The 22,346-nt window shown below is 43.4% G+C and overlaps 2 protein-coding genes across 4 annotated transcripts; one reads left to right on the forward strand and one right to left on the reverse strand.

Annotated features, from left to right (window-relative positions):
* Nucleotides 1–1,381: 1,381 nt before the first annotated feature.
* Nucleotides 1,382–6,325, forward strand: LOC308106476 (ubiquitin carboxyl-terminal hydrolase 2-like). The gene is made up of 7 exons (XM_080458248.1): nt 1,382–2,883; nt 3,605–3,811; nt 3,897–4,092; nt 4,189–4,404; nt 4,486–4,628; nt 5,269–5,404; nt 5,630–6,325. The coding sequence occupies exons 1-7, from the start codon at nt 1,628–1,630 to the stop codon at nt 5,816–5,818; spliced, it is 2,343 nt and encodes a 780-aa protein (XP_080314374.1). The 5' UTR covers nt 1,382–1,627; the 3' UTR covers nt 5,819–6,325.
* Nucleotides 6,025–16,577, reverse strand: usp8 (ubiquitin specific peptidase 8). Of its 3 annotated transcripts, none has more exons than XM_080458245.1 (19): nt 16,495–16,577; nt 15,654–15,819; nt 14,725–14,869; nt 14,514–14,599; nt 14,241–14,382; nt 13,837–13,879; nt 13,571–13,742; nt 13,280–13,442; nt 13,034–13,175; nt 12,286–12,572; nt 11,758–12,198; nt 11,215–11,289; nt 10,824–11,122; nt 10,164–10,385; nt 9,865–10,075; nt 8,488–8,724; nt 8,044–8,186; nt 7,786–7,918; nt 6,025–7,560 (listed from the first exon to the last, which is right to left on the reverse strand). In XM_080458245.1, the coding sequence occupies exons 2-19, from the start codon at nt 15,755–15,757 to the stop codon at nt 7,402–7,404; spliced, it is 3,204 nt and encodes a 1,067-aa protein (XP_080314371.1). In that variant the 5' UTR covers nt 15,758–15,819; nt 16,495–16,577; the 3' UTR covers nt 6,025–7,401. The 3 variants fall into 3 exon arrangements, with proteins under 3 accessions (XP_080314371.1, XP_080314372.1, XP_080314373.1); XM_080458246.1 differs by having other exon boundaries at nt 6,209–7,560; nt 8,040–8,186; XM_080458247.1 differs by having other exon boundaries at nt 6,209–7,560; nt 7,786–7,905; nt 8,032–8,186.
* Nucleotides 16,578–22,346: the final 5,769 nt, after the last annotated feature.

Here is a 22,346-nt window from a genome sequence, read left to right on the forward strand (position 1 = left end):
CAGGTCACCAGTCCATCTGAGAAACAGACGCACACGGTAAAGGCCACGGTTATCTCCATAGAAACACCAACCAACCACAAATGCATGCGGAGGAAACCAAAAATACACAGGAAGGCCCCAGAAACTCGACTCTGGCTTGAATCAGGAACATTCTGACTATGAGGCGAGATGCTAACCACTACGACACCGTGTGGCTCCAATGCATCATGTTGCATAGAAAAGTCATCAGAAGAAATAAGTTGACGTTTTCCTTTATCGACATTTGCAACTCGACCTTATATCCAATTGTCCAGATTCACTTACTGCATGATGCAGCAAACAACATCATGTGAAACATCAAGTCCCATTGTTGTGTGTGCATGACCGGGCCTCTCAGATGTCACACTGCGTCTGTCGGAGTGAGCGCCGAGGTAGGAGGCCATACGCCAACAGTGAGATATGCCAGTCAGCATGGTTCGTTGTAATCGAACGCCATCACAGGTGATAGCGGGAATAGATCTGTCATCCTCAGCACTCAAGACCTCAGTAAAGTCCGTCACTGATACTTTTGTGTATATACAAGCTTGCAATCTATCTGTAGCAGTGTCATCGTGACTGTAAAGCATGTCAATAGAAACAATAAATCTCTCCTTGGTTGCATAAGTTTCTCACATTGTGTAAGTTTATTCGATAGAAAGAAATTGGAGTGTGTGTCGAGTGATCTCTGGATTACTCATTTGGATGAGTCTCTTATTTATTTTTATTTATTTTTATTGTTATTCAATATATTACATTTTTTGTACATGTTCTGAAATAAAAATAAATAAATAAAAATTAAAAAATTGATTCTTAAAGCAAATTTGCAATATGAAAAATAAGCAATGTAAATAAAAAAAATAAAATAAACATTTGTGAACACTAATGGTGGTTGCAGTCTACCTTGTGTTGTTAATGAAGCTCAGTGGGTGGGAGCTGTAGGTCGTCACAGCCTTTGTATTAATGAGTCTCCCGCTGTCCAATAAGTGCAAACGCAGTGAGCACAGATCAGTTGTAAGAAATAAAACATAATTAAAGGAAACATTCTCATAAAGGCCCACAAAAATGCACTTCCCAGTCTAATCAGTGCGCTCGGTAATAAAACATTTGACAGCCATCGTGTCATTGTGAAGAAAAGCAGCAGTGCTTGGATTCCCAATGGTTTGCTAAATGTCAAGCTGAGCCCCGAAGTCAATCACAAGAGGACAAAAGACACGTCATGAGAGCTGCGCTGCGATCAAAGTGTTATGTTTTCACGTTACCAAGACGCCGTTGTCTGGCTACTGTGGGTCCCCAGTGTTTTGACGCAACTACAGATTCTCATGAGTGTGTTTCACCTGAGAGCAGGCGTGTGCATGTGTAGAGCACATTCAGTTTGTCAAACACGCCACAGGATGGAAGTAACAGCTTGAGGGCTCTGCCTTGGCCCATTGTCCCATTTTGCTATCAAACTAAAGAGGCTGAAGGAGGGACGTCCGGCTCACGGCGATGCTTTTTGTGACTTCTCTCTTCTGCCGTAGTGTTCTGAGATCAGCGGTCTCTGTTGGGGTAGAGCTCATTGCTATATTGAGATGTTTCTTTTCTTTTTCTTGGACTATGCACATAGATTAACATGAAGGCCAGGGCTTTGTCGGTGAAAGAATGCACCTGGACGTCAGAGGAGTGCCACCTAGTGGATGAGCTGCATGGAGACGCCCAGAGGGACAACCTTTGCTTGCCAAACATCTTCAAGTCCAGAAAAGTGAAACCGCTCACCAAGAATCCAACCAGCCCGACCGTCCAGGTTTACTACACAGCCAGGGAGCTTCTGCTGGAGGTGTTTGATAGAGATGCTGTCCGGGAGCTCATCAGGAGAGCGGCCGGCGTGAAGGCAGGGGCAAACTGGCCGCCACACAGCCAGAACAAGGAGCAGAGCGCTGACCTGTCAGAGGAGGAGTATGCAGAGGCCTTATCATGGTTCTCTGTGGTCCTTCAGAGCGGCCTGTTGGTGGGGGAGGACTGCAGCTTCGCCTCCGAGCTCACTCAGAAACTGGACGGACAGCAGGGTGTCCTGAAGAGAAACAGCATCCAGACAAGCCTCCTCTCTCTGACCAGATCGGAGGACAGAGACAAGCTGGACACGCTCTCTGCTTTCTGTGGCCACTTGACCAGACGCTACCAGGCCCTACACACACCCGGTCCCAACTTAGCTGTGAAGAAATACACACTCTCCTACCAGAGCGCATCTTGCTCCCTCTGTCTCGTCCTCCTCTGGGACCTGAGCTCCGGCTTCATCTGCAACATGTATCTGTACAGTCCAGAACAGCTCCAGAGGCAGAGCAGGAAGCCGGTGGTGGAGCAGGTGGTCGCGCATCTGCTGAGGCCTTTCTGCAGCCACAGGTACCTGGTGCAGCTCGACAGCTCTGCCTGGATGGAGGGCCAGCTCTCAGACATCTTCTCCGGATTAGGGGTGAATATTAACTTTGTTCCGGCCGTCAAGAGGCCACTCATGAGCTCAGCATCAGCCTCATCTCCTGCGGCGTCACCGCATCAGCACCAGCGACCCTCTAAGGCCTCAACACCTCAGCTTGTCGCCCTCCTGCAGGGCTGGACTGGACCTGCCCTGTTTCCTCAGTCGGACCTGAAAGGATCGGTGGCCGACGGGTTTCTCCCGGGGATCTGGGCGACCCTGCACGTGATCTGCATCAACACATTTGTGCTTCACGCTCTGCAGAGCCAGGGCTCAGGCCGGAAGGTCCACCTGACAGAGTTCACCAGGACTCTGGTCTCTCAGCTAGTGGCGGACAGCAGCGTCCCAGTGCCCGTCCTGCCACGACTCAACAGCTGCTCATATGAAGGGACGGGCTCAACAAACCTCACCAAGCAAAGGTTCGTCTCACTCTCAGAGCTTCTGCAATCTGGGAACTAAAAGAAACATGTTTAAAAAAAAACAAAAAAAAACAAAAGCAAGCAAAGATGCTTATGATATTTTCTATTTTCGAATACATCTGATCTGATAATCTAACGGGATGAGTTCATTTACACTATAGGTCATTGAATTGTCTTTCACTGTTGAAGTTTTAATCATGTTTTATGTTGAAAACATTAAATTGTGCAGCAAACATTATGTCCATATTGCAGGTTGAAAAGAGTACGACATTGTTCATTACCAGTTAGCAGAAGTCTAATCAGTATTAAATGGATACTTTTGATCCATAACTGATATCAGCAGTCACAGTTTAGTTATTACATGATCAGTTTTGAAATGTTCTAATCTAAAAGTAAAAAATGCAAACATGGTAGGTTTGATAAAAAAAAAAAAAAAGCAGCTCATAAGCAGCTCCTTATGCTTATGGGCAAATCAGGGCCCACCCTGGACAGACCCTCAGTCCATCGTAGAGCAAACACAGAGACAGTCACACACACTCATAACAGTTTGAGATGTCAATTAACATTAAAAGCATGTTTTTAGACTGTGGGAGGAAACTGGAATGGCCATACAGTTCATATTTTCATCGTCGATGCTTTCACTGTTTATTAAGACACACTGCACTGCATTGCATAGGATGATACTTTTAACTTCTGGAGGTTGCGTTTTTTTTTTTTTTAGGACAAATAACAGCAGTGCTGGTCAGCGGAGAGAAAGCGAGAAACACAGCTGCAGCTCCGCAGTGAGGCAGCAGAACAAGCCGGGGGTGTGTGGTTTAATCAACTCCGGCAACTCCTGCTACCTGAACGCAGTGTTACAGTGTCTGTGCTCGACGGTGCCCCTGGTGGAGCACCTCCTCAGCCAGGAGACACGCAAAGAGCTGGCAAAGTAAGGCCGCCCCGTATGTGTTTATGACTCACCTCAGCGTTGACAAGTCGGGTCATCCAAAGTGGCTTCGCCTCTGCACGTGTAGGTCAAAGTGCCGTGTCGCTGAGGTGTTGGTCCGCCTGCTGGAGCAGATGTGGCTGGGAAGGATCTCCAGCTGTGCCCCCGTGGAGGCCCGGTCTGTGCTGTGCTCCATCCTGCCGCAGTTCAACAACTTCACCCAGCAAGACGCCCAGGAGCTGCTGCTCTTTCTCCTCAACGCCTTCCATGATGACCTCAAAAAGGTCAGGGCCCCACCCCCCACTCTCCATCCTGGAGACACGTTTGGCCTGTGCCTCTCTGTAGCCATACATTTTGAACCCTTTCCATTTCTTTGCAAGGTTGCAAAGCGCCAGACGCGCTCGACGACGCGACAGCCGAAGCAGGAACGCAGTAAGAACTGTGCCGGCGAGCCCACCATCGTTTCGCATCTGTTCGAGGGCCGACTGAGCTACATGACCCTCTGCATGCACTGCAGTCACCAGGGCCACAGCGCGCAGACCTTCACCGTGCTGTCGCTGCCAATACCCACAGACATCATAAAGTGCTCCATTCAGGTCCGCTTTCAAAGCTTCCGCACACTGTGCTTTAGGTACGGCTGCTCCTGCGCTTCCTCACTGGGGTTCTGTGTGCTGCAGGACTGCCTGTCGCTCTTCTTCGAGCAGACTGTCCTGACGGGGGGAGAGCAGATGTTGTGTTCGGTGTGTGGGCTGAGGAGAGAAACAGCCGTCCTCACCTGCTTGGATAAACCTCCCGAGATTCTCACTTTGCATCTGAAGCGGTGGGTAAAAATTAGAAAAGCTGCGATAACACGTTCAAGTAAAGGTTCATGTTTCTTTGACGAATCTTTAGCTGCTATGAATGAAAGCATCGCACCTATTTAATGAAATATTGAGAGAGAAAAAAATCACCGACAGGTCTAATTAGTGTCGCAGCTGGTTGTGGGCACTTCATCTACAGATTTTCAAGTGAAAACAACATTAAGGAGATTTAAGTTCATGGTGGTTTAATCCTACTCTTTTATTTTCTCATTAAATGTGTAAAACATTTACATATCAAATAATATTACCTTCTCTCCTGATCAGTTTCTTAGTGCTGCACTGTGGGCAGACATGCAGAAGATATTGAACAATAAAAGTTTGCTTAAAGTTGATTCATTTATAGTTGCCTTAACTGTGAGTTCAAGTAACGTACAAATTAATACGGGATAACAAAGCTTCAGTTTGAATTAGATCCATCTGAATGTATCAGTTCAATAACGTATTTTTTTATTCACCAACATAAGCTGGATATTCTATTATAAAGTCCCATTACAGTTCAATAACCTGGAAATCAAAGTGCTGGTGATGCGATTACTCAATCTGTCAAATCTTCCCTAAACCAATGTGATCCATTTAAATCAATTTCTTTCTTTTAAGCAGGTTTGGCTGCAGAGGGAGGAGTCAGGTGAAGCTGAGGACCAACGTCGTTTTCTCCATGAAGCTGGATCTCAGTCCGTTTGTGTCCAGCTCAGTGCAGAACGACTCGTATTCCTCATACCACCTCTACGCTGTTGTGGTAAGTGACAACAAAGAAAGAAAGCAACAGATTGGATAACGGCTCATCAGTTTTCTTTGTACTTTATTTTATTTGATTGTGATTGTATTCACCGGATAATTTATTGATGGGGCCACATTGAGTCTTTCTATATGGAGTTTATGTTTTTCTTTGTGTGTGGAAGAAGGCACTGATGTCTTATCTTTCTTATCTGTCCCACCCGATCATATGTCCTTCTTTCTCTAGAACCATATCGGCCACCTGAACATGGGTCACTACACAGCGCTGTGCCTTAACGCCCCGGCTCGGGCGTGGCACTGTTTCGATGACTCGACGGTCAGAGAGGTTCAGGACAGTCTTGTGCAATCACCAAACGCCTACATGCTGCTCTACAGCCGCAAGCCCTTCCAAAAACCAAAGATCCACGGACTGTGAGCTCCTCAGTGAGCCGGCCAAAGTCTTTCCAGGCCTCATCACCTCCCACAGCTGCTTCCCTCATTTATGTCTTCATTCAGGGATCAAGTCCAGTCAATGTTTGTTTCCACTAGTAAGAATAAAATTCAAAGTCTTGTGATGAGGTGTGACAAAGTGTGTATAATCACATTAAAACATCAGGAAACACTCAATCCACAAACACAAATACTATTTTGAAGCAGTTTTAATAAATAGTCGTACGAGGTTAATATAATCGCTATATCTCAAACAAATTTTCCTTCTGAGCGTTAAGAAATAAAAATCAACACATATATAAGTGAAAAGAAAATGGATAATGATCTCATGGCAGGAAAAAAAACTGTACTCAGAATGTAGAGTCAAATCCCTCCAATTCCTACCTCTGGTCCATTCATGGGAAAAAAAAAAGAAATAAAAATGTCTTAACTTTGTGCTTGCTCTCGTTATTCAGTCAGCAGACTTTGACACTAATGCATTCATGGAAGTGAAGAGGGCCAATGTCTCATGTCTTCATAATGTCCGTCCCAGTGCCGAACACAAAAATAAAAAGAATCAACATTCCAGCCACGGAGGATGTTAACATATCCCAAAAGTGTGTCCCCTAAATAGTGGTAATGCTTGATTATACTGATGTAAAAGACTTTTATAAGTTCAACAGAGAATGAACACGACAGCAGCAGGTAGGATTTTATGTCACCGGCTGGACCGAGCAAGACGGACGAGTTCGCGGCGTCTGCATTGTTGTAAAGCATTCAGAGGTGATTATTAAAGTTAAACCATGTGTTCTACATGAACAACTTAAATTGCATATTGTCTAAGTGCAACAATGTGGCTAATATGAACAAGCAACAATCTAAATGTCTTCTTCTCCTCCGTGAAGAATTTAAACTCACTCACAGTCTGTCTCGCGCCTTCGTATATGAAACATCAGAAAGTTAAACCCCAAAACTACAAGGTTTGTCATGTTGATGATGATATTTATGATGCCTGCTACTTCTGAGAAGAAAATAATAAAAAAAAAAAAACATTTTGGTCACTTAACAGAAAAACAACTTGCCCTCAAAAGTATTTACATGTTTGAATGTGCAACATCAGCATTGGTAAGTTATAGACATGCCGTCTAACCGTTATTCCTGTGGATGCACAGGACAAGAAAGCCGAGGAGCAGTTCCGCAGTACTGCCGTTTACACCGAGTGGCACGGAAATGAGAGTGAACAGCGTCTGAACCTGATGTTAGCTCTACAAGACAACCAAGGTTTGGGAGTTAGATTAAAGTCCCTAAATGATCAGTTAATATGAAGAGACGGCATGTTTTAACAGCTATAGGTTCTCCCAGCTGAAGCATTGCACTGTGTGCCGGCACCTCTCACCGGTCGGAGGCATCCGGGGGAACCTCGCCGCCGCCGCCTCCCTGCTCGAGCGTGTCCCCTCGTGCACGTCCAACGGCTGCCTTACCCGCAACTACGTGCACAGCAAGTCCTCTGAGCTGTGGCTTGAAAAAGAAAATACAACCTCTAGGCATCGCTGCTCTGGCGTGGCATTCTCTCCGTGTCCGGCAGCACCGTCACAGGGTGGAGTAAAACAGGATGTAGGCGGCGGACGACTTGACGGACGAGGTGGAGATCTCGGACACCTCGTGGTCGTCAAACTTGTACCAGCGCTGCTTGAGGGCGTTCTTACAGTAGGCAGTGTAGTGTCCGCCGTCCAAACCTCCATAGTGATTCTAGCGGCGAGAAGAAAAGAAAAACAAAAAAACAAGAGGGAATTTAATTTTGTCAGTGCAGTGAGACAGAAAACCACGCTCACACAAAAACATCTGTGACAGAAGCACTTCAGCAGGCAGAGAACAGCTGAATTCTTTTTTTTTTTATTTCTTTTCTGCAAAAATCCAACAACAAAACAAAATAAAGCAAACACTGGACAAGGTATTCAGTTCACTTGTACTCACAGACACTCCGTACAGGTTGTATCTCTTCAAGGTCTGTCTGGGTCCTATGACGTACTGAGCCAGGTCCAGACAGTCCAGGGGGAAGTCCACTGACGTCTGGAGCTTTTGCTTCCACCTGCCCTCGTAGGAAAACCTGCAGAAATCATTAAAGTACCGTGTGGGTTTTTTCTTTTTTTTTAAAAAAAAGAAGAAAATCTTATTTTGTTCATCTAATTATGGAATGCATAAGACTGCCTGGACACAAACATGCTTACAAACCGTTTTAAATGGACGAGGAGAATGGGTGGGACTTTCCAGATCTCCAGTTTCTTGGTGGAATCTCGGTGGGCTTTGCAGTGTCGGCAGAACACTTTGTTGTTGTCGGTCAGTCTCTCTTCTTTGGAGAACAGACGTAAACAGTCCTGCCGAGAAACGGAAAACACTCGGGTCATATTTTGTATGTTGTCAAAAACAGTAATGATCAAACTTGTTTCTATACTTATATGGACAAAAATTATTTTTCACCGTCTTCAACTGTAATGAATGATAAATGCTCTGAATGAAACTGCAGACTAAGAGGAAAGGTTTGTTATTAGGCAAAAGAGACCCTTGTTCCAGGCTGAAAAGCATTTAAGGGTAGCTGGTGACCCTAAATTTCCCAGAGGGGTAAATATAAGTGTGTTTGTTTGCCCTGTGACGGACGTCAGCTTCCATCTGACCCACCTGCAGGGAGCACTTGCTGGTGGAGGCCAGAGGCAGCGACAGGTACATAAAGGTCTCGAACGTTCGCGACTTGCGGTGGCAGGTCAAACACTGCACGGTGGACTTGAACTGGCCCTGGAACAGTGCCACGATGATGGACTCATTAAGCAGCTTGTGTTTGCTCCAGGCCACGTCGGCGGCGGTTTGATCATCCAGATGGTCATTCTCCTCCTCCTTGTACCGCTTCCTGTTGTCCGCCTGAATACAGATGAGAAAACAACGTCTTGTTACAAATGAACAACTCCCAAATTTAGTTCGGCAGCAACTCTTTTCATGGTCCCACTAAAGCTTGCTGGCAGATACTGACTACCGCATCAATTTGACCACAATTTACTGGGAATCTCTTTCTGTATGACACCTTTCAACTCTTTTAGCATCATTAGCATGCAGCTTAGCCAGAACAGTTCTCAGTATGATGAGCAGGGAAGATATGAGTGGCAGATTAAGTCTTGCTAACATATCTTTTATCAATTACTAGAACTGAATAATCCACTGTTGCATAGAGAAGTGGAGGAGGACAGGGCCAGCCTGATGGTCAACAGGTTTGAACATCACACAAAAGGGACTTGATGAGATGGAGAGTACGTCATGAGAAATGCAAGCTAATAACTTTCTTAACGCGAAGTCGCCTCGTGTGATGAGGTGGTTGTAATACTGCAACTCAACTCCAGGTGGAGACATTTGTCATCAAATCTTCTCTAGGAGCTCCAGATCTTTATTGCAAATACTTTTTGTTGTAAATATCGTGCTTTGCCAAGTTTTAAATCTGAACAGTTGCAAAAAAAAAAAAAAACAACCCCTACCTAATATTTGTGGCTTAGCTTAGAGATTCATCCAGTCCTTTCCCCCATTCAAATGAACATGAACAGCCCGTAAAGCGGATAAAGAAAAAGAAAATAGTCGATACAGGCAACGAGCATGTCTTGGGTCTACATGCATAGAGGTTCTGACGGAGCATCAGACCAGACAGATGCACACACATCACACTCACACCGCTGTCGGAGGATCAAGGACACACAGCTATTTACTTACTCTCTACTTTGCCATCAAAATGAAACCCAGCGAAAAAAAAAAAAAAAAACAGAAAGAAGAAAAAAATGATGAAAAGACTAGTTGTTTTGTTGTTAACAGCCAAACGTGAAACACCAAACAGGGAAAGCACAAGGCAAGCCTTAGAAAGCTATCGTTTAAAGAAATATTCACTTTAAAAAAAGTCTATGTACTCAATATTTAATATTAGACCTCAATGAATTCATGGTTTACTTTCAATGAAACACTTGTAGTACTCTCGCGTGGTGGTGGTCGTGTTGCAGGTATGAAGAAAGGCGTGCGCTCTACCTTGTTGAGGTCCTCATGAAGCCCGTCCATGAGGAAGAGCAGCAGCTCCTGGGAGTCCTGCTGGTCGTAGCCAGCGAACTGCTCGTTGATTTTGCCGATGGTGATCTTGAAGTCCCGCGCGCTGATGCATTTGTACAGACCTGCCCACAAAGCTTTCATGATCTCACCGAACTCCTCTGCCACCTCCCCTTTATGGCCGAGAATATTGTATCTGACGGAGAGAGAGAAAAAATACAAAGCCGTTACAGTACACACGCAATTGATCACCGTACAGTAGTCAATTTATAAAGGCGCCGGACCTGTTGATGTCCTCCAGGTAGTAGTTATTGTTGAAGTATTCAGCCATGGCAGGAGTGTTGCAAAGACATTGTAAAATAGAGTTCATGTAACAAGTGTTGCCCAGGTTACGGAGGCCGGTCAGAGATGCACCCAGACCTCCAAATACAGGGTTCAGGTTGCGGAGTTTGGCTGCGGAAGGTCGAACAATCTCCACTTTAGAATAAACTTTAGCGATGGGAGGTCTGAGGAAGAGAGGAGCACAATAACAGAACGTCACAGACACAATTACAACAACCCGTTTACATTGTTGTCTTATTGTGAGTTCTAATAGTGAAATGTGCTTAAACAAGAGGAAGGGCAGTGTCTCCACATAACTGAAACACGGTGGAAATAACTCGGATTAAAAGTTTGTTTTACGACTCGAGATCTGTTCGCAGCTCGGCATCTTAAACTTAAAACCAGCTCTAATGGAAAAATCCAATTGCAGGATCTATTTGATCCCAACACTAAAGATACCGTAATCATTGCAATAGCTGTGACTATGTTCTAGCTTCTTCCTCAGATTTCACGAGCGAGCAAAATGCTGAAACCATAACTATTTTATGAGGCAAGTAAAGTCAATCGACAGAGTCGAGTCCGTTCACTGTTCAGCAGAAATATTGACTCAGCATGGCGCTTACTTGGTTTCTCTGTTGATGGTGGGTATGACCGCAGTGGTGTTGGGGGGCGTGGCCTTCTTCTGGGCCTCTTCTCTCAGATCCTTACTGATGTCGGGGGAGGAGTAGGAGCGTTTCAGTTTGGACTGTTCCCGCTCACGTTCGCGGCTTGCGTCTGGCTCGGCTGGACGTGCTGGTTTGGGTTTGACCGTTGGCGGTGTGGAGGGAGGAGTCTGAGGGATGGTGACCTCGGGGGGGTACAGGTGGACACGGTTGGTCGGGGAATGGTAGTATCGGTACGTTCCCGTCACTGTGTCGAGGAACTGGTGACAAGAAAAGAAAAAAATGGATCGCTGTTAAAATACACACATTTTAACTGCAGACTCAGCACGTTTCAAGGGTTAATAAAGCGTACCTTCATCCAACCATCCGGGAGGCCGGGCACACTCCGACCCATCTCCTCGCTCCTGGCTCTGGTCAGTGGCTCCTTCTGTCAATATGAACACACGCTCCCTTTACTCCCCAGAAATAACAGCTTCTATAGTCAAAACTCCTAAAATCATTCACAAGTTGGTTTTCTGACTGAAAGCCGCCCATCGGGTGCGGCATTAAATAAAAAGATATTTCCACTTGACTCATTGGCCAAAGAAAAAGAGAAACCTTCATAATCTCGTCACTTTGATGATGACTAAGGGAATCGAATGGGAAATGTATATTTTTTTGAAAATGTCCCACACTTTAAAAATAGTATAAAACCTTGAACTGAAAATATGTCAAACACGACTTTCTTATTGAAGTATCATTTTATCATTACGTCAATATCAAACTGCCAGTTTAGTTTTTCTGTGAAAACCTGCCAGACTGTGTTCATTTTTCCAAAACTTCCCAAATAAAAAATCTTTTAGCAAAAAATGGAGCAAACTCCCAGTGATGGACCCAGACAGGTCACGGTACTCGCCTTAATTTCACTGACGATATGATTGGGAGCGGGAGAATCCAGCGACATACTCTTTGAGGGCGTGTCGGAGTTCCTCTCCTTCTCGTCCCACGTCCTGCTCGCTTTGTCCTCCTTTTCTTCCGCCTTCTGCCTTTCAAGTCTTTTCCTCTCCTGATGCCCTTTCTCCTCCTCTTCATTGTTCTTCTTTTCAGCGTCCTCTCTTTCTAGCGCCTTCTCTTTCTGCTCCTTCTCCTCCAGGAGCCGTTTTTCCTGCTCTTGCCTCGACTCAGAGTGTATCTGGCCTTGTTCTTCTTTCGACAGAGACGAGCTGGAGGTAAAGGGCGGTTTGACGGCGCGGTCAGGAACAGAAGGCCCGTTGACAGTGGAGTCCTTGGCGGAGCCGTTCTGACTGGGTTTAGGTTCATCTGGCACCCGGCTCAAGGGTTTCTTGGTTCGATCAAACTGGGAGAAGAGAACAGCCATGTTCAGACGCACTTCCATTTGCAACAGTTTGAGGGGCTTATTAAGCATCGAGGGTGGATACAATACCTGCGGCAAGGCCTTGGATGCTGCGGGTGACTGGCTGGACGCACCGGTAGCGGGGGCTCTTTTATTAACGTCGAACCCAGAATCAGAGGAGACGACGGTTGTGGAATCAACAGTGTCTGGCAGCTTATCGGCAATGAAGGAGGTTTTAGACGTGGGAGGCTCGGCTGGTGTGACGCCGTTCAGCAGCACAGGAGCTGATGGCTCTTGAGGCTCAGGTGGCACCTCGGGCTCCGGCTGAGGAGGGGCGGGAGGCTTTGGTTCCTCGAGGGATGGATAGCTGAAGTCTACTGCTCACATAATTAAAGAAAGAGGAAAAAAAAAAAATCAATACATCCGATTGAAATTTGAGCTCCAGTTGATGAGTCATGCAAGTTTAATACGAGCGCATGCTGTTCTACATCAGTGTGGCACACACACACACACACACACACACACACACACACACACACACACACACACACACACACACACACACACACACACACACACACACACACACACACACACACACACACACACACACACACACACACACACACACACACACACACACACACACACACACACACACACACACACACACACACACACACACACACACACACACACTCACACACACTCACACACACACACACACACACACACACACACACACACACACACACACACACACACACACACACGAGGTGTAAGGTCAATGATTCCCTGAAAAGAGAACTTTACGACATGTCGTGCTCGTGATACTCACACTGAGGGAGGGTGTTGATAATAGTCTGTCTGGGGGGTCGGACTTTAGCATTGGTCGTGTACATGGGGTAAAACAAGAGCCAGTTCTCGTAGCCCCCCTCAAGCACCAGGGGCTCACTGCGCAGGATGGTCATGCTGTCCCACTGCGAAGAGTGCAAACTTGGTTACTTCACAAGGAAAATATGCTGTCGTGATTATTATCACGCATACCAGCGCACAGAAGCCTAAACGATGTGCAAAGACACACCTTGAAGAGAGCGTCTTTGAGGCTCTGCAAGGTGGTGCCTAATTTAAGATCAGTGACAGAACTGAACCAGTCGAGCAGCACAATATAATCCGCAAATCCCCGTCGCTTCCACTGATCTTTGGACGAGTCTGGCAGCTTTTCCTCGATTTGATTCACAGTCATTCTGAAAAGGGTCAGATTTAGGCATCTTTTAATATCCCGTACAGTTTTATTCATTCTATTCTCCAAGAAGCTGAAGAGTAGACGTGCGATTTCACAATGAACAAGCGGGTATGAAGCGCTGGCTCTCACCCCGGGCGAATAGCCTCTTCAGGCACGCTGATGCAGTTCTGGGTGGGAACGTGCATGCGAGACTCCTCAAAGTCTCGGAGGCTGCGGGCATCCATGACAATCGTTGTAATTGTCTGGTCCACCATCATGTGGAACAGTTTCTCTGCTGTGATTCCACCAGCTGGCTGCGGGGCTGTCGAAACAATAAACCAACAGTATCACGAATATAAAATCCATCATGGGACAAAACATAACGATGTTAAACTCATGAGTTTATCACATCTTACCTTTTGAAATTACATTCTTCAGATCATTCTGTTCTCCTTTTACCTGACACACACAGAACAGGAAAGCACTCCTGTTGATTATTTATACCACAGTTGCCTGACATGACTGTGTCACTCATGTACTCACTAATCATTAAGCTGCGTGTGTTGGTAGTATTATGTATTATCAAAACTTGATTGTCAGCCATTATTCTAGATTTTCTTTTTAGAAAAGGGTTGAAAGCTTTCATTAAATACGTTTATTTTTTGTTTCATAAGAAGCTTGTTCATACATTTGTTTTGACCCGGGCAAAATACAAAAAGTGTGTAAACAGGCTAAAGTGAGTTTGGCATCAAACGATATTTTGAACTTAGTTAAAAAAAAGATATCGAAATAAAATTAGGAGGATTTTTTAAATCTCTACCTTTTTGCTGTCTTTCTTGTTTGCAGTTAAAGCTTTTGGAGAACCCCGACCAGCATCTTTCTCTGTCATTTCCTCTCTTCTCTTCTTCTCCTCTTGTCTCTCCTTCTCCTCAAGTTTTTTTCGAACCTCAACTTCCTCATACCTGCTCAAAATATAAACATCAGCGGCAAAAAAACCCCCCAAAAAAACTACGATAAATGCACTTAGATAGCACGTTAGGCAGTTCATGTTTTAAGGAAGAATATACAATTTCAGAAAATCAAACCCTCTGACCTGAGTTTAAGGCTTTCAGACAGCTTCTCGGCTTCTTCAATGGCTTTCTTAAAACTGGCAGGGCCAAGCAAGGAAAGGAAATACTCCTATATTGGAACACAAGAGTCAACGATGATCACTTCATACTAGTGCGCAGATGAACATTAGGTCTGTATTATAGTGATATAAATGCCATCATAACTACAGACCGCTTTACAAAAGCTAACTGTACCGCTTGAGGCTTGAAGTCCGGTCTTTTCTTGATGATGTCATATACTGTTAAATACTTCATGTACAGCACATAAGCTTTCTCCTCATCTCTGTCCAGGCGACACTCCTCTGCAGCCTTGAAGATTTTGGAGGCACTCTGAACATAGCTGCAAACAAAGAATATATACATATTAAAAAAAAAAAGAAAACAAGTGCCATCAAGATATGTTTGTACTGACCATATATTAAAGTTTGCTTGTGGACCCTTTTAAATGTCTTCTCTCCTAAATGGTGCAACAACTCACCTGTGTTATATTTGGCTCTAGCTCAGACTTTTCTAAAAAGATTTGTGGCAGAGCAACTGCATCACATCACACTTTACAAATGTACAAAATAAATCAAGCATTGCAATTGGATGCAAAAGTAACGTGCAGGACGAGTCATCAGACATTTGACGCGGTTTAATATTTGGAGCTTCTTTGTATGTTTTCTATTATTGGATTATTCACACATTCTATTAACGGGTCATTTTTTAAGAAAACACGTAAATACATTCTTTTTTGCCTTGATCCATAATTATCTGACCCCAGCACCCCACGACCCGGCACAGGATAAAGTGGTATAGAAGATAAATAGGATGAAGTGGAAACACACTCAAGTTCATATCAATACCAGATTGCACACACGATTGTCGAAATATCACATAATCAGTGAAATGAATGTCTTTCTTTAGGCAACATTAGAAATGTGAAAAAATAAAATAAAATACATATATGACATCCTTTGTACTGGAAACACTTTTCAAACTACAGTGCGTCTCTGACTATTAAGAAAACTATTCATAGAATCCAAACAAACACACTAATCGGCAGCGTACATACTCGATCTCAAACATACTTTGAATTAGTAGCACTTTATATCCTTCAGGTGAACATGAAAGTTGGGAGTTACCTTCTGGTGCTCGTCTTGTCGGCCCTGATTTCAGCCTTTTTGTTGAGCTCGCCCAGAGAAGTGGACAGGTAGAGATCTTTGACCCCGGTGGACACTGCAGGCATCTTCGCGGTTGGTTTTCCCAGTCAGAGCTCCAGTCACTGTTGCATACCAGCTCTGGACATCTCTAGGCAAACATGTTTGTAGAAGTAAACAACACACGTCGACTGTGTTTTACAAAACAAAAACAAAAACAACAATCGAGTCTGAACCAATTACACAGATCATCTGCTGACATTCAAGCGATAGATGACTCTTCTGAGCAGCTTAACGACACACAAACACAAGTTTCACTTTATATTATCTGTCAACGGGCATAGAAATGAACAATTGGACACCGTTAAGCTAAAGTGTTGACATGTGGGTAACTTTTAGCTGTCGCAACGCTTTGTTATTCCTGTTCCCAACGTTATTTCCTTCTGGCTGCAGTTGGCTTTCCCCAGAATTCACGCAACAACAATAAATAGTTTTGCGGTTAGCGTTAGCTAACACCGTCTACAGGAGCTGCACGATTGCCGGGAGGTTCACGGACAACTAAGCAGACTTCATTCTGTGTAAAGCACGAACTCGCCGCTCGCTCAGTATAAAACGAGATGAGCTGGATGAGCGTTAACTCGGATGTTTTCTTCCTGGTTAGCTTCCAGTTAGCCACGTTAGCTTCGAGCTCACGCAGTTAGCAGCAGTCAAGTCGAGTGCACACAGCGATCGTCACATTCAACAGGAGGACTACGTCCTCCGAGCGTCGTACCAGCGGATATCTACGCCACATTGTTTGATATGACACGGGTGATTTTTAAAGTACCTCTTTTTGATCCGTTGCTTTCACTTTAGCTACTTTTTTTTGACAGCTGACTCTTGATCTCTTCTTCCGCCTCTTTGTACTTCTACGGTTTTAATGTGGGTTGACAAACAGCTGCCGGGGTCATTACCGCCCTCAGTGGTACAAAGTGTGAATTACAACACTCATTTCAAGTAAACAACGTGGGTGCAAAAGACCTGCAAAAACTGAACTACTGAATCCTCGAGTTGGTTAAACTCTTTATAATGCACCCACTAATATAAGCATATATGTACATTTTGAACCCCATCAATGCATTTTGCAGCAGCAAGTGGACAGTAATAAAAGAGTATGAATAACAATAATAATAATTAATATAAAAAACAACAGTAATATAGAAATAATGACCATTTCTTTTACATTCTTGCATGATAATGCTGGTAGTTATTGGAAATATGCCAGGGATTATGTTATTATGGCACAGAGCAAATTGATATGTATAAATAATGTTATTTACCTTCCCGTGGGCTCACCACCCGCAGGAAAGGTTCTTAATCGGTGCAATGTGATCTGGGTGACAGTGCTCAGACTGACACCCCCGCAACCCGTAAAACGGATAAGCGGGAGAAAATGGATGGATGGATGTTATTTACAAAAATGTACACTTATTATTGATTCCTTGCTGAAATAACCACCTACTTATTTTTTTTTTCAAATTTGTCAGTAGACACAAAACAACTTTGATTGCATACTATTTATTTATTATTTCACCCCACAACGTTAAAACAAAAGATGACAATTGATGCACTAATAACTATGCCAGTCAGTTATGTAACATAACAGAAATAAATGACTTAGGGACATGTGTGAATTTTGCTGACTTAAGCCTGGCTTACAGGAGTTTTAAAATCTTCACAGATTTAGACACCACACGCTTGATGATCACAAAAGACAAATCGCACAAGATCTTCCTCTTCTGATCTGATAGTGTGTGGTTTCTTCAGCAGAGAATCAGGCTCTGCACCAAAGACTTTTATAAAAATATATATATATATATAGATCTATATATCCGACTTCAGTGTAAAACACGGCCTGTACATGTAAACAAACATGTTGCCACAAATCCACCTTGGGCCTATGTTACGACTCAGGATTTTCTTATCTCGAGGTAACTTCAGGATTAACCCTGGGATTTCCGTACTGCAAAGCAGATTCACTTGTTACCGGGACAAATCACCCCGGTAATCTGATGTTTAACTCTGGAGCAGAGAAGAAGGGACCGTCTACCGACCAATCAGATCTCTTGGAAAATAGCCTATTTTTACAATATCCCTGATTGGTGCACGGATTGTCCCGCCCACTCGGACGACTAGAGATCGGGACTAAGATCAGCCCAATTGTCCTGTAGTGTGTGCCAGCCTTTATATGATACTTATATCATCTTTCGAATCAACCTTCAGGCGATTATTTGACCCCAAGCCTTAAGAGATAGGGAATTATTTAAGCGAGGTGTTGATAAGACTCAGAGTTACTTATAGTTTGAACATAGACATTACAACTTGCTATATTATTATTTTTCTGTGTACAGCACTGATGTTCAAGCAGTTTTTCATATTTATATTCATGTTGATGTAATGTCATCAATTAGAAGCATTCACTGGAAATAGAAGGCAGGGACGAAACACAATGGTTTTTAATGTTTTGAGAAAGTAACCGCTAAGTAGCAGATGTATTCTCCTATATTCTTATAGTTCTGTATGTCAGGAGAAAACATAAAGAGAAGTTCCACTTAAGTCTTTACTCAGTTTTTTTTTTTTTAAATAATCTTCTTTTGATTCAGGATGCAGGGCTCATCGCACATGACTGAGTATTTTTTCAGCAGTTTGTAATCTACATATCGTCTATATTTTATGGATTCTTTTTTAATGACAAGTTGAATGCAGGAATGTTCTTTACCTTGCTGACATGTCTTGGCTGCGTCTGCAGCCTTCCTCAGTGCGTCATCTGCCGTAATATATGTTTAAAAATGACGAAATGAACATAATTCAGCTATTACATATCCTCTGTTTTTACATGCTCTTCTCAAACAAAAGACAGGAGTCATTTTAACCTGCACTATACTTCGAATTATTTTCACGCCTCTGAGAAATATATGTATAATCTTATATGCATTTATTTTCATCTTCTTGAGAGTTTTACAGAAACAAATATTTTTAAAGTTGCATCACCAAACCTGTCATGTGTAATTCTTTAAAACCAGTTGTGTTTCTTTTTAGTTATTTTAACAGCACCGCATATTTGCACTCCTTGTACTATGTCCTGTATACTCAGTTAACGTTGTGATTCCAGCTGCGGCTTAATGTATTTTTCATTTTGAATCATCAATCCCACTGTTTCCTTTGTCATAGGATGATGTCAAGATGGCGTTTTGCTCAGCTTATTCGAATAAAAGCAACAGAATGAGCTCCAACATGAAGCACTTTGACTTTGATGTCACAGGCCAGCGATTAGGCCTAAATTGCACAATAATGGATAAACCTGCTTTCATCAGGCTCAGACCGTCAGACGTGAACGCACACAAGGAGCACAATAGTCACACTGTATTGTGCTCCATATCGCACAGCACTTAAATCTGTGCTTCAGAAACACACAGCCACCATTAGCATGGTACTGGTTAAACTTCCCTTTGCCTTTTGGAATCAAAGTTCTCTGCACATGCTTAGTGTCAGACGTGTATCATTAGTTAACCAAGTAAAAAAAAACAACCACACTTGTTACTTCAACCAGGAACAGCTTGTAAACCAGGTTACACAATTAGGTTGTAAGTGCCACGTGTTTTAGAATACAGCTGCTTTCACAGGAGGACTTATTGACCTGACACAGGCCCTGTTTACACAACAACATTTCAAGTGACATCACCTTTAAAGAAAAATGTTCCATTTACACTGCGGGAGGAGACACACTGACACCAATGTAGTTCTCATGCCGGGCCTTGAGGGGGCACTATTGCTTGTTTTTGTAATGAAACCACATGTACACGTGTGCAGAGAACAATACGCTATAAATGCGAGAAAAACCAACCGAGAGTAACCAACGTTTGTATGGACAGATGACAAATTGGATGCCATCAGGGGTGAGCCTCAACTAGAAAATACCAATATGGACTATAAAAGTAGAATACGGACCGGGAGTCCATGGGGGCCGCCATGTTTGTTACTCAAGCATGCGCAGAAGATCTATTTACCACAGCGGAGGTGCACATGACCTCACAACAACCTTTATTGAGCCTTGTTTGTGAAAACACAGTAAGAGCTGCAGTGTAAACAGAAACATACATTTAGCAACTCTTAACAGCATGTTTATACCTTTAACCTGTTACCATATTTATTACCTTAAATTAATTGCCTTATACTATTAACCTTTGACAAGCTCTACCTTGAGTGCTATTGATATATAATTCCCATGTATATTTACAAATCCTTTAAACTTTGTCCTTTTTAAACCATATCTGTACCATGAATAAATTACCTTTTACTTCACATTACATCTTGAAATCGCCTGCTGAACTTGGCTTTACTGAAGTGCAACAGCACTCCAGTGGGTGAAAAAGTTACTGTAACACAAAGCAGATAAACATAAAGTCCGTGATACTCCCATACACGTTTACTTAACAAACTCGATACCAACTTCGTTCCCTTATCAACCGGGTCCTAATGAACTGTAAGCAACCAAAAAACTGCACCTTAAATTGAACTTTTCACCTTTTAGAGAGCATACGTTTCTTGCGGTATTTCTCCGAGTTATGAGAGTTACTTCCGCTTTCCGACACATTGTGAGTTGTTTCAAAGTAAAAGCATAAGCACTATTATTGGGTACGTCCGAATTGTCCCTCCTAACTCCTTAACTATCGACTTTACCCTAACCCCATGGATGACGTCACGGGGTTAAGGAAAGGTGTTAGGAGGCTTCCTGAAGTAGTTAGTGTGGCAGTCGGACAGCACTTTCAGTTAGTGACGTCCTAATAATGCCATGGCGGCACAAGTTAGTGACGTCTGCTGTGGTGGGGAAAGAACAATAAGTTACCGAAAGTGGACTACAAAAAGCGCATTTAGGTTTTAGATGATTAAATGTTGTTCAAGGCAGATTATTGCTTTGGTAATTTACATGATCTGCTCCCTTTTTCCGACATTGTGAGTTTCCCTTAACACCCGGATGAGCGGGTCCCTTGAAATGTTGTTGCCGCAAGGAATTGTGGGACAGCCTGAGCTCGCCTCCTTTGCGAAAGGACGCATCAGTGGTTCCTAAGCTAAAGGAGGCTCTAAAGGAAGCAACGAGCCTCCTTTCCTGAGCTTATTGAGAATTCGGACAGTCCTTATCATGGCCGCCACACAAAACACTTCCGGGGTGAAGGAGAAGTCGATAGTTAAGGAGTCAGGAGGGACAATTCGGATGGACCCATTGTTTCAACTTAAAATAAACACTTATAACAATTGCAAAAAAAAATGAACTTAATATCAAGGTAAAAGGGTTCTGACCCTTTTTCTTTCGCAACTAAATCTCGAAGGAGTACATGACTGGTACGGCTGTTAGGCGTGTGTTGATTGGCCACAGGGACTGTCAATCATGGATATTGTAGCACTGTGTTTCGGAGATGTTCTATGTTCGGACATGAAAAATAGAAATAATAAAAAAAAGAAACATAATGAAAGTGTCTACAAACATCCATGTTGCAGAACAATGCACCCCAGAGATTTAAAATGAAATACGGGGGACATTTGTGCATCACATAAGGCTCAACGTGGATATTAGTCCTGGTGTCATCCCGAATTAGTGAAACATTACAAATGTAGAGCAGAGACATGAAGAGCGGCTGGGATAGTCGCAGGAACATTTTGTCCACAGATGCAGGGACACTGAGAATACGTTCGTGTTGATTTTAGCAACCTGCATAAGAGCCACTGACGTGTGAGCAACGTTTAGACATGTTTCTCACAACTGGTCAGTAATGGCGGCGCCACGGCAGGCTAAGCCAGTAACTTCGGGTGGTGGGCAAGGCAGGGTGGTGGAACAGAGGTGGGTGTATGATCAACCATGGTTTATGATATCAACCTCCTGTGTTGACAACAACACAGGAACACAAGCAAAGTGTCCCATTTTTGGGGGCCACGCCCTAATGTGTGATTCTGGTTTGAACAAAGAGCCCAAATAAAAAACAAAATCTCGGACTCTTTCAAACTCCAGTTTTTCAGGCAGGTTTCAACTGAGGTCCAGCACCAATAAACATGTTTCAACATGGAAAAATTTGATTTCCGGGAGATGGCTTCTTTAGAATTTGTGCTTTTCCAAACACACAGCCACCATTAGCATGTTACTGGTTAAACCTGCATTTACCTTTTGGCCTCAAAGGTCTCTGGCCATGCTTAAAGTCGGATGTATAGTTAGATTAAATAAACAAACTTGCCCTTCCTCCAGTAAATCCATCATCAGTGCCACGTGTTTTAAGGAAGAGCACGTTGAAATTTCTATTTATAATGTCTGAACCCAGAGCAGAAAATGCAGTGAAATTCTTTATAAAAACTAAGTGACAATAATTAAGGACATTCCCAGGATGAAGAAACTCACTTACAAGTTGAAAAGACATGAACCCATCTCTATGAAAAACAATCAATTCAATTGGTACGTTTCCATTACCTCCCTTAAATAGCAATAACCCTGCAGTTTCAATACAAAGGAACAGTGATACAGGTTTCAAATGACTCAGATAAACACCTGCTGGCGTTCTGCTGCTTTCAATGATTTGTTTCCCTTTTGTCATAGTCTCTCTTTGTTTAGTTGAGTGGTATTTAGATGAAAAGCCAACGATGGTTTCTTAAAAG

The sequence above is a fragment of the Lipophrys pholis genome (genome assembly GCF_963383615.2).
Source record: "Lipophrys pholis genome assembly, chromosome: 2".
Taxonomy (NCBI): Eukaryota; Metazoa; Chordata; class Actinopteri; order Blenniiformes; family Blenniidae; genus Lipophrys; species Lipophrys pholis.